The 19,057-nt window shown below is 43.0% G+C and overlaps 1 protein-coding gene across 8 annotated transcripts in view; it reads left to right on the plus strand.

Moving 5' to 3' along the window:
- phka1a (phosphorylase kinase, alpha 1a (muscle)) overlaps positions 1-19,057 on the plus strand; it is a 94,290-nt gene that overhangs the window by 73,245 nt on the left and 1,988 nt on the right. For 5 of the 8 annotated variants that reach the window (XM_078211659.1, XM_078211660.1, XM_078211655.1 and 2 more), the window contains 6 exons: positions 1,695-1,801; positions 8,944-8,985; positions 11,140-11,184; positions 13,189-13,362; positions 13,459-13,512; positions 18,532-18,732. In XM_078211659.1, the coding sequence (XP_078067785.1) occupies positions 1,695-1,801; positions 8,944-8,985; positions 11,140-11,184; positions 13,189-13,362; positions 13,459-13,512; positions 18,532-18,732 (623 nt within the window). The remainder of the gene's footprint in view (positions 1-1,694; positions 1,802-8,943; positions 8,986-11,139; positions 11,185-13,188; positions 13,363-13,458; positions 13,513-18,531; positions 18,733-19,057) is intronic. The other 3 variants (XM_078211661.1, XM_078211657.1, XM_078211658.1) reach the window with 1 other exon arrangement.

Below are 19,057 nucleotides of genomic sequence, written 5' to 3' on the forward strand. Positions count from 1 at the left end.
GGTGGTTGTCTTCCTATGCAGCTGCTGCCCTTGTCCTTCTAAGTGGCAGAGGTCATCGGTTTGGAAGATGTGTCAAAGGAGCTTTGGTGAGTTACTGCAATGTATCTTGTAGATGGCACACACTGTTGCCACTGTGCATTGGAATGAAGGGAGTGGATGTTGAAGCTGAGGGTTGGAATGCCAATCAAGTAGGCTGCATTGTTCCTGATGGTGTCGAGCTTTGAGTGTTATTGAATTCCAGGCAAGTGCAGAGTATTCCATCACACTCTTGACTTGTGCTTTGTAGATGGTGGGCAGGCTTTGGAGAGTTGGGAGTTGCGTTACTCTCCACCGAATTCCCAGCCTCTGACCTGCTCTTATAGCCACAGTATTTATATGGCTCGTCCAATTCAGTCTTTGGTCAATGGTAACCTCCAAGATGTTGATAATGGTGGATTCATCAATGGTAACGCCAATGAATATCAAGGGAAGGTGGTTAGATTCTCTCTTGTTGGAGGTGGTCATTGTCTGACACTTATCTGGCACAAATGTTACTTACCATTTATCAGCCCAAATTAAAAATTCAATTCTAGATGGAACAGCAATCCCCAAAGCTGGGGTAGTTGGTTATGATTTGATAGATGATAGGAGGAGCTGCATTTAGCCTGCATTTCAGTTTACATGATCATCTACTGTTGACTTTTTAAATTATGTGTGAAGATGAAAGGTTGTAGGTGTTTGTAAAATAGTAGGAACCATTAAGGATATTCAACTATTTCCTCCTTATATAAAATTATGAAGATAAGAAAATGTCCAGGCAATGAAAATAGATCTTGGAAGGTAGAGGGATCAGGTAGCTGGTATAACTAGTTTGTACATGATGGTGAGCTGAATGAGTTAAACCAAGTGTTCTTGTTCCTATTTTACATATAGAATTAAATGTTGCAGTGCCACTAATATAGGGTATAATTCCCAGTGGTGGAATTCTGTCTGATGCATTTAGAAAGAATTACTTTGACCTAATTTGCAGAGTGTTAACCCAACAGGGCAGCACGGTGGCTCAGTGGCTAGCACTGTGCTGCCTCATAGTGCCAGGGATCCGGTTTCGATTCCTGGCTTGGGTCACTGTCTGTGTGGAGAGTGCATGTTCTCCCCGTGTCTGCGTGGGTTTCCTCCGGGTGCTCTGGTTTCCTCTTTGTCTGAAAGACTTGCTGGTTAGGTGGATTGGCCATGTTAAATTGTCCCTCAGTGTACCCGAATAGGCGCCGGAGTGTGGCGACTCGGGGATTTTCACAGTAACTTCATTGCAGTGTTAATGTAAGCCTATTTGTGACACTAATAAATAAACTTTAAAACTGCCAGTGCTTTGAGAATTTTAGGGCAATTTAAATTCTCTTAAATGTCTATCAATTAATTTGTTTCGAGAAGCAATTTCATTCGAGTCAAATCATCCACTACTTTTCAATAGTCACCTTTACCTTGTATTGGGAATATAGTAAATTGAAAGCTATGTATATGAATATTTTGTTCCATTGTTTGTGTTTCACCTTAAATGTGTGTCAGTGAGACTCGTGAAAACTTTTTCCAGCCTTACCCTTTTCACTACCATTCTGTTTGAAATTATGTCGCAACCTCTTTTCAGGTGCATCTGCTATCCAATTTGTTCCATGTATGCAGTTGTTCCAGCTGTAATCATCCTGCTTATCTTTCCATAGTTCGTCACTCTGCCAGGAAATATATTTCTATTCAAGATTTGGATCACACTGGAGCAACAAAAAGTGAGAGAGCTGGAATTAGCAAATTGAAGATTGAAATGAAGCAGGTGAGTAGCCCTGCATATTTGTGGAAATATTTCTAATTGTTGTTAATGAATAAAGATGATGTGTTGTCCAATGTCAAATAAATCTGGTTTAGCCCTAGTATGTGTTCAATTAGCCGATGGCAATCGCAGTGTGCTGCATTGGCTCCCTTGGGTTGAAAAAGGTTTACAAATTTGCCAGATGCAGTTCTTGCCCGTACTTCTTCAAACCAAGCAAGGAAAGCTTCCAATTTATTGCTGGTAATTACTGAGGCCAAGCAGAACCTGTGGAATCATACTTGGCATGGGTCATTGGCCCAGATTTTGTGGCACAGCCTTCAGCACTCGCTGTTATTGTGGACGAAATTGGACAGCGACATGTTGAAAATGGAAATCGTTCTGCCAGGAAATACATTTCTGTTTGTGATGTGGATCACTCTGGAGTGACAAAAGCCGAGAGCTGGAATCGTTCCTGTCTTCCTGCTAGTGTCTGCCACAAGCTTCACTATAATACTTTGCAGAGAGACTCAGCATTAAAATACATAACGTTGTGCTGCTTACTCACCAGTTATCCAAAAAACTTGCTCGGAAAATGTTACTACTTATTCATTCAAGTGTAAATGAACTTTTAACTCTGATAAGTTTTATTTGCTCTCTGACACCGAAAATTTATTTTAACAGGTTGGAGTCTTATTTTTTCAGATTCTATCTATTATTGGAGTTTTAAAAAAATGTTTCTAAAAGCATTTCAGTCTATTTTTAAATATCTCTCTTTTAATCCCATCCTTCTTTATTTCATTATATCTTTTTGTAAATTTCACTTGCTGTTCCTGATTTTATATTGACTCCATGGGTGGAATTTTAACTTAGCAATGCGCTTGGAACAAGATAACCCAGAAGTAGCATGAGGGGTATCCAGAAGTATCTGCAGCACATTTGTTAGTGGTTTTTTAAGCTGGCCGTTGCTTTTGCAATTGTCTTCTGGATTTCCCAACAAATTAACTCGAGGAGGCAAAGTGATGGCCTGGATGAGTCTATTTCAGCTGAACTGCTTAAAGTGACAGTTGATGGATGAATGATGACGGAGGTTGTGAAACAGAGGAAGCGACTGAACAAATGGATTCCCAATGTGGCACAGCTGCATTAAGTTCATAGATATCTCCCTAGATCTGATGCTGTGCTATGTAATGGCTTGCAGGGAAATACTCCTCCCTGATGGTCGGAGGAAGAAGCCTACCTCAGAAAGCTAGAAGACATGGGTGTAGATTACTGAGGTTAGAAGTTGGAGTGTGGTGTCATGCTCCTGGATACAGTGTTGAAATTGCTGTAATGACTAATCAAGATAGGAAAGACGAGTATAGTTGCACAATCAACTATATCCTGACGCGCATATCACCCACCTCTGCCTACCCAAGCCTACTCCTGTACATCTGTTGCAACCACCCTTCTTTGCTCAGGTACCATTTCACATCCCCATCTGATCCACCACTGACGCACACCCTCCTCTTAATACATATTAAACCTATCCCTCATTGTGACCCTCCACAAATGTTGCTCATCCACCTACTCAACACATTCTGTTGCTGAGTGATAGGTCTGTTCTATTCCTCCTTGCAGAAAAAAAGAAAAAAGAATATCAGAGAGAGGTGCTGGAGATAAGCTGAGTCTTTGTGCCTGCCCATTTTAGATGGAGAGTTAAGGGCCTCCCACCTGTCTGGTGATTAAGTAAAATATGATCCCATGCAAAATTATCACTTAACAACTTCTTAACTTGACAGTTCTAATGTATATAATTAAGCTCCCACAGGACCATCACTGTTCTGCAGAAGGTGATGCAGGCGGAGGATGAAGACTCCTCAGAGAAGGTCACTTACTCTAAGGCCACACGCCACAGGAGCCATGAAGACTATGCACCAGCTCAAATATGCACACTTACATGGGACTGGATAGTTGGGTTTTCATCAGGCGCCTCACACTAGTGAGCAAGAGTAGCTGGTGCAGGCAGAGATGGCAATGGAGTCCATGTTGCAGGACATAGGATGATCCAAGCTCTGCTCAGTGGAGGACATATATTGTACCTTGGGGACCATTGAAGCAGAGGACAATTCTGGAGCAGTAGCAACAAAAATGTAAGGTAGCCTGGCAGAACAGAATTGGCAACCTTTCCAGCTGCATTGTATGTGCTTGCAGAGAGATTGAAGTAATCTGTCATAAATAGGAGCGCTGCAACTTTGTGATGGTGTCTTTGTCTAGGAAAAGAAAGGTCCAGGTGAAACAAACTTTAGCAGAGCTCTTGTGAGCTCAAAAACCTAGAGGAGATCAATCAAGCGCATCTTCGCAGTGAGGGCAAGGATCTGAAAAGCCTACGTCTACTGCTGAAGCCAAATGCTGAGAGGAAAGAGACCAAGGATGCGTAGCTGAACAATGTTCATTTTCTGTTTAATTCCTGAGTTATATAAAAGTGATTTATTAATGCCATTTTCCCATCTTGCTTATTTTTTCGCTGCCTGCAAATGGCCGACTCATTTGGGATGAATGGTGAGATTAGATTTTAATGAATAGTTGTGGTTTCAGCTGCAGAGAAGGATGGAGAGTTCAGGGGATTCAGCACGTGGCTGCCAGGTGGGCACAATGGTGCATCCTGACTTGCCATTACGAGGCCATCCCAGGAGTAAAGCTGTTGGTACAGTGGTCATATAATCGTATTTCTCCTCTTCTGAAGAGGCATTGTGCAACGTGCCTTGTTTCTCCTGCAAGGGATATTTGCAGGATTTTGTAGTCGGCAGCTCACAAATGCATCACACAGGTCACCAGTGTCATGTTTGCCAAAGCAGGCACTTTGTCATGGATGGGGCCAGTCAGAATGAGAGGGCGCAGGCAGCTCTAATCCTCACTCCTGCACTTTGTTGTGTAAAACATAGCACATTGTGATCATTCTTGAGAGTATGGCTAGTGCGTATTGAAGAGCACCCCCAGATCTGCCAGGCACATCTTCAGTATCCCAATTGTTTGCTCATTGCGTAATAAAAGTATTTGTTATCTGGCTTTGAATGTAGCAATCTTGGGCCTCATTGCTTGAAGTCCTTCAAGGTATATTCAGTCATGTTTGAAGTAAATAGCCTTAGGCGAGATTCTTTGGCCTCTCCGTGGTGCGTTCTTTGGCAGCGGATGGTGGCTCGCTGTTGGCGGACTGTAGGATCTTCTGGTCCCGCCACTATCAAGGGGATTTCCCTTTGATTCCACACCATGCTGCCAGGAAACCCATAGCAGGGGTGCGCCATCAACGGGACCAGAAAATCCTGCCGACTTGAAAAGCCAAAGATCTTGCTCCTTGTCTTACTGGCAATTAGTCAGTAAGTCTGTTCTGAGGTGTGAAGAACTCAGGGAAGGTAATGGGAGGACACATATCATGGTAGCTCGCTGGGCATTTTGAACGTATAATATTTTTGTGGTTTTGGACATGTTGCAGCTCAATGGATTGAAAGCTCTTAAGGTCGATGAACACTCCTAAATGACCTGGGGTTGCCAAATACGTGCATTCACCCCTCACCCATGGGAAGCCAGTCCAAGCCTCAAATATGAACGTTGGCTCATAATATTCTGACTGGCATCATTGGTGGCAGAGTGTACACCAGTCTACCCGGGCCACATGAAATGAGTTACCTATGTAGACCGTTGACAGAAAATTCCTGCAAATATCTCTTGCACATCACGAAGGAGCCTGAAGTGGATCTTATATATCACAGAATTGTTATGGGACAAAAGGAGGCTATTAACCCATTGTGTCTGCACTGACTGTAAAATGGAAATCAGATGCACAAACCTCCAAAGTAATGAAAGCAATCTGCAATGTAGTGAAAATCAACTCACAAGTAATATAACTCCCCTCCAAAGTAGTGAATTCAACCTCAACATCAGCCTTGATGGGATGTGAACTCTGGTCCCCAGGGCATTACTGGATTACTGGACCAGTGACGATATCGGTGCACATTCCCCCCCCACCCCCCCCCCCCAAATTAATGTACTTGAAACTATGTCTGTAGGCTTTTAATATTGTTGTACATACTTTTCTAAATCTGGATTACCTTGAATAAAACTTCCACAAAAGAAACTTATTTGAGAGAAGAAATTGCATGCAATTTTCCACATGTCATTTCATACAGAGAAAGAATCGAGGTAATATGCAGGAGGAGAGTGATTTATACGAGGGAAACAGAAGACTGGGTACTTTATCTTTATTTACGGAGGAGAGAGTAAGATGGATGTACAAGCTAGCGAGCTACAGACCAGTGAGTCTCACGTCTGTGGTTGGGAAATTATTGGAGAAGATTCTGAAGGAGAGAATCTATCTCCATTTGGAGAGGCAAGGTTTGGTCAGGGAGAGTCAGCATGGTTTTGTTAGTGGGAGGTCATACCCAACAAATTTGAATTTTTTGAGCGTGTAACAAAGTCTGTGGATAAGGGTAGTGCGGTTGATGTAGTTTACATGGATTTCAGCAAACTCTTTGACAAAGTCCCACATGGGAGACTTATTAAGAAGGCTAATGCACGTGGGATTCAGGGTGATCTGACAAGGTGGATTCATAATTGGCTTAGCGGAAGGAGACAGAGGGTGGGACAGACGGCTGCTTTAGTGACTGGAAGCCAGTGACCAATGGCATACCACAGGGATCCATGCTGGGCCCCCTATTGTTCATCATTTATATAAATTACATAGATGACTATATGGGGGGGGGTAGGATCAGTAAGTTTGCCGATGACTCAAAGATTGGCCGGTGGTTAACAGTGAGGTTGAGTGTCTTGGGTTACAGGAAGATATAGACGAGATGGTCAAATGGGTGAATAGAATGGCAGATGGAATTTAACCCTGACAGTGTGAGGTGATGCACTTAGGAAGGAGTAATTTGAAAGGAAGAATACTAAGAAAGGTCTGACACTGGGAAGTTCTGAAGATCAAAGGGACCTTGGCGTGTATGTCATAGATCTCTGAAGGCGGAAAGGCAGGTTAATAGGGTGGTGAAAAAGGCATATGGCATACTCGCCTTTATCAATCAGGGTATAGATTACAAAAACAGAGAGGTCATGATGGTGTTGTATAGAACTTTGGTGAGGCCACAGTTGGAATACTGTGTGCAGTTCTGGTCGCCACATTATAGGAAGGACGTGAACACACTGGAGGGGGTGGAGAGGAGATTTACCAGGATGCTGCCTGGGATGGAACATTTAAGTTCTGAAGAGAGGTTGGATAGGCTTGGGTTGTTTTCGTTGGAGCCAAGAAGACTGAGAAGCGACCAGAATAAGGGTTCAAGATTATGAGGGGCATGGACAGGGCGGATCGGAAGCATCTGTTCCCCTTAGTTGAAGGGTCAGTTACGAGGGGACACAAGTTAAAAGTGAGAGGTGGGAGGTTTAGGGGGGATTTGAGGGAAAACGTTTTTACTTAGCGGGTGGTGACGGTCTGGAATGCACTGCCTGGGAGAGTGGTGGAGGCCCGTTAGCTTAACTTCTGTAGTGGGGAAAATGCTTGAATCTATCATCAAGGAAGAAATAGCAAGACATCTGGATATAAATTGTCCCATTGGTAAGACGCAGCATGGGTTCATGAAGGGCAGGTCATGTTTGACTAATTTGGTGGAATTCTTTGAGAACATTAGATGTGCAGTGGACAATGGGGAACCTGTGGATGTGGTGTATCTGGATTTCCAGAAGGCATTTGACAAGGTGCCACACCAAAGACTGCTACATAAGATAAAGGTGCACAGTGTTACGGGTAATGTATTAGCATGGATAGAGGATTGGTTAACTAACAGAAAGCAAAGAGTGGGGGTAAATGGGTGTTTTTCTGGTTGGCGATCAGTGACTAGTGGTGTGCCTCAGGGATCAGTGTTGGGACCGCAATTGTTTATGATTTACATAGATGATTTGGAGTTGGGGACCAAGTGTAGTGTGTCAAAATTCACAGATGACACTAAGATGGGTGGAAGAGCAAAGTGTGCAGAGGACGCTGAAAGTCTGCAAAGGGATATAGATAATCGAAGTCAGTGGGCGAGGGTCTGGCAGATGGAGTACAATGTTGGTAAATGTGAGGTCATCCATTTTGGTAGGAATAACAGCAAAATGGACTGCTATTTAAATGGTAAAAATTGCAGCATGCTGCTGTGCAGAGGGACCTGGGTTCCTTGTGCAGGAATCTCAAGGAGTTGGTTTGCAGGTGCAGCAGGTAATTAAGAAGACAAATGGAATTTTGTCCTTCATTGCTGGTGGGATGGAGTTTAAAAACAGCGAGGTTATGTTGCAGCTGTATAAGCTGCTGGTGAGGCCACACCTGGAGTACTGTGTACAGTTTTGGTCTCCTTACTTGAGAAAGGATACACTGGCACTGGAGAGGTTGCAGAGGAGATTCACTGGGTTGATTCCGGAGTTGAGAGGGTTGGCTTATGAGGAGAGACTGAGTAGACTGGAGCTATACTCATTGAAATTCAGAAGAATGAGGGGAGATCCTATAGAAACATTTAAAATTATGAAGGGAATAGATAAGATAGAAGCAGGGAAGTTGTTTCCACTGGCGGGTGAAACTAGAACTAGGGGGCATGACCTCAAAATAAGGGGAAGCAGATTTAGGACTGAGTTGAGGAGGAACTTCTTCACACAAAGGGTTGTGAATCTGTGGAATTCCCTGCCCAATGAAGCAGTTGAGGCTACCTCATCGAATGTTTTTAAGGCAAGGATAGATACATTTTTGAACAGTAAAGGAATTGAGGGTTATGGTGAGCGGGCGGGTAAGTGGAGCTGAGTCCACAAACAGATCAGCCATGATCTTATTGAATGGCAGAGCAGGCTCGAGGGGCCAGATGGCCTACTCCTGCTCCTAGTTCTTATGTTCTTATATCCTTTAAAAAGTACCTAGATGAAGACTCGATGGGCCGAAGGACCTCTTCTGCACTGTAATATTCTGTGATTCTATTACACTTTATAGTAAGTTGCAATAGGGGAACATATCCTACATACATGGCTAAGCAGTTTGACTGCCATGGCATTGTGATACCAATGAGTCCGCCATTTTATAGATGTAGCCTTAGAGATATTGTGCCTTTAAAGCATCTCACTCAGAAAATGTTTCCATTTAATGTCACTAATACATCTGGTATTTTTTTCCCTGTTTGTAGATGGATTCACGTAGATTTTCTGCTGGTGTAACCAATAAGGAGGTGACATGTTTGTAGCTGGAACTAGCAGCTTTCACAATTTTTCATCTATTCTTTATTTTCCTAAATACCTAATTACTTCTCCACAGAGCATTAAACATTGTGCATTGCTTTGAAGGTGCAACTTAACCTCCATTTAATGTTTTCAATTAAAACAACATTGCATCACAAATACACTGTACTCTTACAGATGTGTAATTGTTGTTGCATGCTATGATTGATTGCAGTTTTATCTGATGATTGCACGTATGCCGAAAAATATATTTAATCTTTCTCCCTCCTTTTTAACTTAATTTTCTCCCTTCTCCTTAAATATCACTAATTTGTTTGACAAAAAAACAAGCAAATCATTTACTTTTACATCTTTCCCAAACTTCACCATCATCCTTAAATTCTTTCCTTGTGAGAGGATAGCTGGTCTTTTCTCAGCACCTTCTCACAGATCCATATTTAAGCAAAGTGAGGAATGCAATCTGAGCCTAACTACAGTTCCTTAAACTATTATTTTATTCGTGTGCTTCTAGTGATGTTGAAAAACATTGACTAAACTACTTTTGATTCGTGCACAATTGTGAACTTTTAATTGAAGTTTATTTTTGCCAGTATTGGCTTGATGGTACCATTTTCATCTCTGAAGCAACAGAATATTATGGATTCAAATCTACTGCAAAGACTTAAGTACTGGCGCAATGTTAGAGATGCTGTATTTTGGAATCGGTATTAATCTGAGACACAGCCTTCCTGTTTATGTTGATGTAAAAGATCCATAGCACCACTTGAAGAAGAGCAGGGGAATATTTCTGATGTCCTGCCCAACATTTATCCCTCAACCAGCAGCACAAAACACGTTGGGTGGAATTTTTCCATCCCACCCGCCACAGGAATCGTAGCAAGTGGGGACATGGACTATGCAAAGATCTGTTGACCTTAGGTGGGATTTTATGGCTTTGGGGTGAGCGCGGCTGGAAAATCCCGCCCATTAACTGGGACGGGGTTTCCCCCGGTCGTTTAAGAACTCCAATGTCAGGATCAAAAGGTTGGAAGCCCACAAAGAAGCAAACTGTTGCCAAGTGGAGCTTATCCTGGAATTAGCCAATTGTGGCTAGAGGGAGGGCATGTGCAGTTATTACAGGGCCAATAAAAGGCCCTCCAGCACAGAAGAAGCATCAAGCTGCTTTGTTAGGTATGTGAGAGAATCCTTAGCAGCTGGTCACTATTGTGGAAGGGGGTGTTCTTCCAGAGGGTGGCCTGCAACTGCAGTTGAAGCCAGGCAGGTGAAGAGGACCCCATAACCTGCCTGGACTACTGCCCCAACCTGGTTAGCCTCTAACAATAGGCCTTTATAGGCCTTTAAAGTGCCTCAGTTGGCTACTCACCCCTTGTGGGCAAGTAACTGTGCCAGATTTCCTGCTGATCCTACCATGGGAAAATGCCCCGGAGGCAGGATGGTGCTGACAAATCAGTACACCATCCAAAGGCGCAGATTTCCGTACCTGTCCATTTTGGTGCTTGCCCCATCACACCTTAAAGATCCAGGTGCCCCTGGTCTTTTAATTCATTGCTATTTATGGAATTTTGGTGCGTATAAATTGGCTGCTGTGTTTACCTACAGTACAACAATGACTACATTTCAGAAGTACTTCATTGGCTGTGAAGTGTTTTGGAATACCTCAAAGATGCAAAAGGTGCTTTATGAATGTAAGCTAATCCTTTTCCTTTTTTTTGTCTCGGTAAGCTCAATAAATTAATCCATCAAAGTCTCTTTTCACAACTTGATCCTTGAGCTAAACTGTTTCCATCTAGGGATATAAAAATAGTGCCGAAAATCTGAAATAAAATAGAAAATACTAAATATGAAGAAAAGATTGTTCAGCATTTAAAAAAGAAAATGAAGGTGAATGTTTCAAATGAAGCCTTACATAAGAATTCGGGTAGAAACCTACTCAGTAGGAGGTTTACAGGGAAATCTGTTCTAACCATGATTATTAATATTGCATGATGTCTTAAAAATAACTGACCACTTTCCTCACGTTTCATACCTTCAATATTTGAAATCACTAACTTTCAACTTGCTTTAACAGGCCGGAAAACAACAAAATTATATTATGTCTTGTGGAATGTTCTTTAATCTAACTGTATTATTTCCCATTCTTGTAGACTGGAACCCTGATGGCACAGCAAGAGCTGGATGAAACACAAGAGGTGATGACTAGTTAGCAAAATTGCATAAAATTTATTCGTATTTTTGGTAATCGATTTGTCACTCAGTTGTGTCTTCCCAATTTATGTCAGAATCATTGTGTATTAACCAAACTGAGTGTAGCCTTCAATGTCTTCATGACTTTCCTCAGTAAAAAGAAAAGGAATGGACCAGATGCCATGATAGGATCTGGGGCTGAAATCCACTCAGCCAATTAAACAAGCGTGGTCTGCTGCCCATAAGCATTCCAATGCAAAGTGAGTTTACATGGTTTCTATACAGTAGATCGTAATTCTACTGGAGTAAGTGGACTGCCTGTTATACTGGGAGAGCTTCCAGTTATGCCAACACAGTGTATGCTTTTTGTAGGAACCAGAGTTAGATGTCATCTTTCTTCAATCAGGCTTGTTTGCCCTCAGCCGCTGGAAAAACTGATCCATCTGAGGCCCAGGTTATTTCCACATCCTGGACTTCGTGAATATTTATTCCTGCAATGACTATTGATTTTCTGTTTTATCTCCATTATTATGAGAAATTACAGGTGGTACAGTGGTTAGCGCTGCTGCCTCATAGCGCCAGGGACCAGGGTTCAATTCCGGCCTTGGGTCACTGTCTGTGTGGAGAATGCACGTTCTCCCCATGTCCGCATGGGTTTCCTCCGGGTGCTCCGGTTTCCTCCCACGGTCCAAAGATGTGCGGGTTAGATTGATTGGCTATGCTAAATTGAGCCTAGTGTCAGGGGGATGAGCAGGGTAAATGTGTGGGGTTACGGGAATAGGGCCTGGGTGGGATTGTGGTCAGTACAGACTCGATGGGCCAAATAGCCTCCTTCTGCACTGTAGGGATTCTATGGAGCATTTTATCTTATCTAGATCTGGACACAGTAGCTTTTTTCCAATGTGTGGGTGAACACACAGAGCAATGGTTATGACCAGAATCACTAGGTTCAATTTGACTTCAGATGAAAAAATGAATAGCTATGCTAGCCATTTCGGTGGTTTGCTTTGCTTGACTTTTAAACAGATTAACTACCTTTAAACGGCAGGGCACCCTTCTAAGGTCCAACAGCAGGACTTTACTGCAGCTCCTTCTGCTTTTTTGAGCTTCTTGCAGTACTTTGCATGCCTTTTCAGTGTCTGTCCTTTTTTAACAGACGTGCTGCATGTCAAAAATGTGCTCTCATTCCAACCCCCGTCTCACAGATTGACTGAAAGGAAGGATTTTCCATCACCCAGACAAGCAAGCAAATTGCTTATTGCTTTGTCTTTGGAAGAATCGACTTCCATTATTTGAACCGTGGCATGGTGTTGTTGAAAATTATTAAGAATGCACATTGCTTTTAAAATCCTATCATTACAAAGCAGGTTTCCAAATTATTTCTGTGGATAAATTAACTCTTAAACATCCGAAGATTTGGTTGGACGTCAATTCTTCTTGTCCACGGCTACTTCCTGGGCTTCTTTTAGTTAAGTTCCTATTGTATCTGTAAACGACTATGTGGATTATGCTTTGAGTGTTTAAATTTTATCAGCACCTCTTGGGTATCATTTAATAACAAAATTAGACATCCTAGCCAACACTGTCCTACTCTTAGCTAAAAGTAAAAACCGCAGACGCTGGAATCTGAAACAAAAATAGAAAAATGCTGTAAAATCTCAGCAGGTTTGACAGCATCTGTGGGGAGAGATTAGAACCAATGTTTCGAGTCCAGATGAGACTTTGCATAAAATATTCATATGACTTATTAATAGATTAATGTACAGGGATTGCAATGCATAATAAAACCTGCCTTTCCCATTAATAAACTTAATTGCCACAGGTGGTTACTGACATCATGATTCAGTTAGATTTGCCTTTTGCTTGCGTTACGGAGCACAGTCTAGTTTATGTGTGATGATTAAAACTTGAAACTAAGCAATTTAATTAAGAAATTGTGCTTTGCTATGTCTTAAAGTACATCGGAACACGCAATGTAAGCTGATGAATAAGTGACTTGTATATTACAGCTAGCAAGTAACCAATTCCCTCATCTGACTGAGCCTTTGACACATATTCCAATGGAAGATAGTGATGTTGTTGATTCACGCCATGGACAGTGGTTGCGGCGCAGGCGCATTGATGGGGCACTCAATAGAGTCCCTGTTGGTTTTTATCAGCGAGTTTGGAACGTTTTACAAAAGGTCAGTATGCTCAGCAGTGCTTCAGTGAAACACTTTTTTGAATTAATTTTTGTAATATGGAAATCTGTTATAAAGAATCTGGTCTGTTCTTTGCAGTGTCAAGGATTGTCTTTTGAAAATACCATTCTCCGATCATCTACAACTGAAGAGGTAAACCACATCTGTCTTTTTTGGCCTTTAGTAGTTTAGGTTGCCTCACAACAATCTGTTCTAGTGCCAAGTTTACTGCATTATATTTGTAACTCAGTTCACCTATCCAAGACTGACTAAATTTGCCAATTTAATATAAAAATAAATATACCCAGCAGGCTAATGGGGAAGAGAGAGGCACCGTTAATGTTTCAAGCTGACGAATTTTCATCAGAACTGGAAAAAGTTTGAGATGTTAGAGTTTTTTGCTCCACAAAATCAAGTGATGAGAAGGAGAGCTGGAGGCAATCTCTACATACTTTTGTGAATATTTAAATGCACACTTACAAATTACACCAAGCGCCTCCTAACTGTGCAACCAGTTTAAGTGTCTACTTAGAAGGGCACAAATTAATCCCCAGTTAATACTTTCCATTTGCATACAATTAACCACAATTAATATGAAATTAATACTAGGCTTTAAGCAAGTACAGAGGCAGGGAAACGAGGAAAAAATGAAAGGAAAGGAAGGATAGGAAGATAGGAGAGCTTAAATGAACAGGGATGATGTTGGGAGGCAAAAGGAGATTAGGCCACGTCAAGCATGGTTTTGCTGAGTGCTCCCTCAGGACAAGCCAATCCTCAAACAGGCTTTGGGGCCAGCATTCTCCCAAAACAATTCTCATTGGCGAATTCGTTTGAAAACTGGACTAATTCACGCTGTTTTTTTCAGTGGGAATTCAGAGAAGAATCTCCCACACTCTGCACTGTCGAGGTCACCAGCGTGAATATCATTAAAATCTAGGGGGCGGGGCCTATCCCTGCTGGAGAGGCTGAAATCAGTGCGCTGAACAGGCCAAGGCGCATGTGCCGATCTGTCAGTGCCGAGATCAGCACATGTGCAGTGGCCCCACACTGGCCTCCCGATTGCTGGCCAGCTCGATCGCTGGCCAGCCCTACAACCCTCCAATCCCCATGGCCTGATCGTTGGCCCACTTGACCATTCCCAGGCCAGCCCTGAGACCCCCCCCACCCCTCGATTCCCCACCCCCACAGTCCTTGGACCCCGCCCCACCCCGGCTGAGCCCCACCCCACAGCTCGCCCCAAATGCTGCCCTTTGTCCTTCTCCCACGTTCCTATGCAGAGTGGCATCATTCATATGATCGATGGGCAGTGCCAAGTTGCCTCCTAGGCATAGGCACTTTGCCCCTTAGGCAGTGCTGGAGGCACAGGCTGGCACTTCCAGGGTGCCAATGCCCATGGGGCACCCCCAACTGCCCGATTCTCTGGGGGGGCCCTGATTGCTCCCCCTTCACTCCAGCGGGGTTGGGCCACTAATTCCCCGTTAATGGGGAGCTACTCTGAACCCCGCTGGAGTGAACCACTCTGGCGTGGGGGGGGGGGGGGGGGGGGGGGTGGGTGGAGGAGATGCTAGCGGGCCCGGAGACTTCAGTCCGAGCCCTGCTAATCACATTTAAATTCTAAGCAAATGACCATTTAAATGGTCTTTGCACCTTCCCACCAATTTTTGGTGTGGATCTGACACCGCCGGAAATCTGGTGCTGGGAGAAGCTAATGGGGCTGAACATGCGCTTGAACCTGCGAATCGACCTGGGTCTTTTACATAAATAAATTGAGGGGCTCGATGCCTTTTTCTCATAGAAACATAGAAACTAGAAGCAGGAGTAGGCCATTTGGCCCTTTGAGCCTGCTCTGCCATTCATCTTGATCATGGCTGATCATCGAATTCAATAATTGATTCCCCCTTCCTCCCATATCCCTGATCCCTTTAGCCCCAAGAGCTATATCTAATTTCTATTTGTTTTGGCCTCGACTACATTCTCTGGTAGTGACTTCCACACATTCACCACCCTCTGGGTGAAGAAATTTCTCCTCCCTTCAGTTCTAAAAGGTTTCCTCCTTATCCACCAACTATAACCCCCAAGCTCTGGACTCCCCCAACATTCGGAACATTCTTTTTGAATCTACACTGTCTAACCCTGTTCGAACTTTATAAGTTTCTATGAGATCCCCTCTCACTTTTCTAAACTCCACTAAATATAATCCTAACCGACTTGGTCTCTCCTCATATGACAGACCTGCCATCCTAGGAATCAGCCTGGTAAATCTTGCCCCTCATTAGTTCTGTTCACCTTCCCATTCATTCTGTTTAATTTTTTATTGTAATTTGTAATTTACTCCAATTTAATATAACAAAATCTATTTTTTTTAACATGAGACGGGGATAATATTAAGACTCAATTTTAAGTACTTTCCAAGTCCCACTATCGATTTGGGATTTCCAGTATCAAAGTAGAGACCATATAGAATCATAGAAACTCTACAGTGCAGAAGGAGGCCATTCGGCCCATCGAGTCTGCACCGACCACAATCCCACCCAGGCCCTACCCCCACATATTTTACCCGCTAATCCCTCTAACCTACACATCCCAGGACTCTAAGGGGCAATTTTTTAACCTGGCCAATCAACCTAACCCGCACATCTTTGGACTGTGGGAGGAAACCGGAGCACCCGGAGGAAACCCACGTAGACACAAGGAGAATGTGCAAACTCCACACAGACAGTGACCCGAGCCGGGAATCGAACCCGGGACCCTGGAGCTGTGAAGCAGCAGTGCTAACCACTGTGCTACCGTGCCACCATATACTACAGAACAAGTTATCATTCCCACAGTGCTATAGCACTCTTATCTCCTCTGTAAAGTTAACTTTCACTTAACATTTTCAGTGTGACTGTGACAAAGGTAAACTATTCCTCCTGGTCTTTCTTGATCTTTTTGCACTTCCAACGCCTCTCCATTGTCGATCAGCAAGATGGGACTGCCCCTCATCTGGTTTCATTCTTAGCTATCAAATAGTAGCCAGAGTATTACTGACAATGGCTTCTCTTCCTGTTCCCACACCATTACCTCTGGTATCTTCCAAGGATATATCCTTGGCCCCACCTAGTTCTCATCTGCATGATACCCCCTGGCATCAACATCTGAAAGCAATACTTTCACTTGCATGCAAATGACACCCAGCTGTAGTTCACGACTACCTTTCTTGACTCCTTCACTGTCGCTAAATAGTCAGACTGCTTATTTGCCTTTGTCCTTGTTTCAAACTCTATTCCTTAGCTATTGAGCCCATCTCTCGTCTTGGCAACAGTCTGAGACCAAACCAGTCTGTTTGAAACTTGCTGTCATGTTTGAGCTTGAGATGAATTTCTGACCATATATTCATGGGGAAAAGGCAGGGAAGTGGAGTTAGGATGAGATGGAGATCAGCCATGATCATATAGAATGGCGGAGCAGGCTTGAAGGGTTGAGTTGCCTGCTCTCGCTCCTAATTCCTATGTTCCATCATTAAGATTGCCTACTTCCACCTCCATAACATCGCCCAACATTACCTGTCACAGCTCATCTGCTGCTGAAACCCTGATTCATGTCTCATTATCTCTAGACTTGACTCCAATGCACTCTTGACTAGTTTCCTGCATTCCACTCTCTAAACCTGAGGACATCCAGAATTCTACTGTCAGTGTCCTAACACTGATATTTATGCCAGCTGTGTGTCATTGCAGCACACTGTCTATGAAACTAAATTATGTTCAATCAAGGTAGACATTCGGCCTTCTCCATTCAAATTGCTTGTGCAGATGAGAGTCAATTTAAAGTGAAAGCCATTAACATACATGTTTGCTGTCAAACTAGATAGCCATGCATAGAATTATTGATTGTCCACTAAAATTATCCTTAAATTCATTTTTTTACATTTAAACCCTTTTTAACCAATTTTCTCCCATCCTACTTCAATTGTTTTATTTTTGAAATTTCTGAGCATTTTCAGGAATTTACAACTGCATAGGTAGGGTGTGGATGTGATTGGGTGGGTGGGTGGGCATGTGGTAGGATGGGTAGGTGTGTTGAGCTGAGCAAAGGGACAACACAATTAAGTTGTAATGCTGTTCTTAATTGACATTCATTTGGAGATTAAGCCATTCCTTACTTTTGTCCTCTGTGCCTCTATTCAGGGATCCTGAATCCTTTTTAACCACTTTCTGAATCTGCCCTGCTACTTTAACAATTTGTGCACTTATACCCCAAATTTCTGTTGCTGCACCTATTATATTTCTTTAGTTTAAATTGCCTCTCCTCATTCTTTCTACCTAACCAAAATGTGTCTCTGCATTAAACTTCATGTGACATATATCTGTCCATTCCATTAGTCTGTCTGCGGCCTCTTGAAGTTTATCATTATCCTTTCCACAGTACACAATTCATCCAGGTTTTGTGTAGCTTGCAGATGTTAAATTGTGTACTGTACACACAAGTCTAGGTTATGACTATATATCAAGAAAAGCAGTGGTCCTAGTACGGACCACTGCAGAACGCCACTATATACCTTCCTCTACTCCGGAAAAACAACCATTACTACTACTCATAGAATCATAGAATCCCTACAGTGCAGAAGGAGGCCATTCGGCCCCTTGAGTCTGCACTGACCACAATCCCACCCAAGCCCTATTCCCGTAACCCCACATATTTACCCTGTGAATCCCTTGACACTAGGGTCAATTTAGCATGGCCAATCAACTTAACCCACACATCTTTGGACTGTGAGAGGAAACCAGAGCACCCGGAGGAAACCCGCGCAGACATGGGGAGAATGTGCAAACTCCAGACAGACAGCGACCCAGGGGGGAATCGAACCCGGGCCCCTGGTGCTGTGAGACAGCACTGCCAACCACTGTGCCACCGTGCCGCCCAAAAGAGTTATCGGCAAAGGGAGTAGGCAGATTTGTTTCCTGTCACTCGGCCAACTGTATATTCATGCTGCTACTGTCTTTTCTATTCCATGGACTTCAACTTTGCTGATAAGCCCATTGTGTGGCACTTTATCAAATCCATAGCATATCAATCACATTACCCTCCATTGCCTCATCAAAAACAAGCTGACATTTCTCATTGCTAGATACTGAGAATGACATTATGATTTACTTGACCTGCAATTCTTTTTTTCTTCTTTCTAAATAGATGACCCCTGGTGAAATAAAATTTGCTGTTCAGGTAGAGACTTTCCTGAACAGTGTGCCACAGCCAGAGTATCGGCAGCTTCTTGTAGAAACGATTCTCGTCCTCACCATGCTGGCTGATACAGATGTACAAATTATTGGTGAAATAATTTGCATTGATCGCATTGCACACCTGGCAAATAACTTATTTTATGAGGAGCAGGTGATTATTTTTTCATGCACGAGAGTTTTTATTTATTTTTCTCTAGTTCCTCTATCTTCTTCCCTGGCTAGAAAATTTGGAGTGAGATGCAGTGAGATGCAAAAGCCAGTTTATATTCAATTATTGGAATCGCTTTGTGTTGTCTGTTGTCTCGTGTGTTTTTTTTTCTCTTCCCCATTAATCCCCAAACACTACAGCAGCTTCAAAAATTTGTCAACACAATAATTTGGAGAACCCCTGTGTTTCAAGCTCACCATTGGGTGGCCTGACTGCCAGTGGAACAACTAAAGCCCTGAAACGAGCAATTAATTCACACTTGAGACAC

Source organism: Mustelus asterias, chromosome 4 (genome assembly GCF_964213995.1).
Source record: "Mustelus asterias chromosome 4, sMusAst1.hap1.1, whole genome shotgun sequence".
NCBI classification, from domain to species: Eukaryota; Metazoa; Chordata; class Chondrichthyes; order Carcharhiniformes; family Triakidae; genus Mustelus; species Mustelus asterias.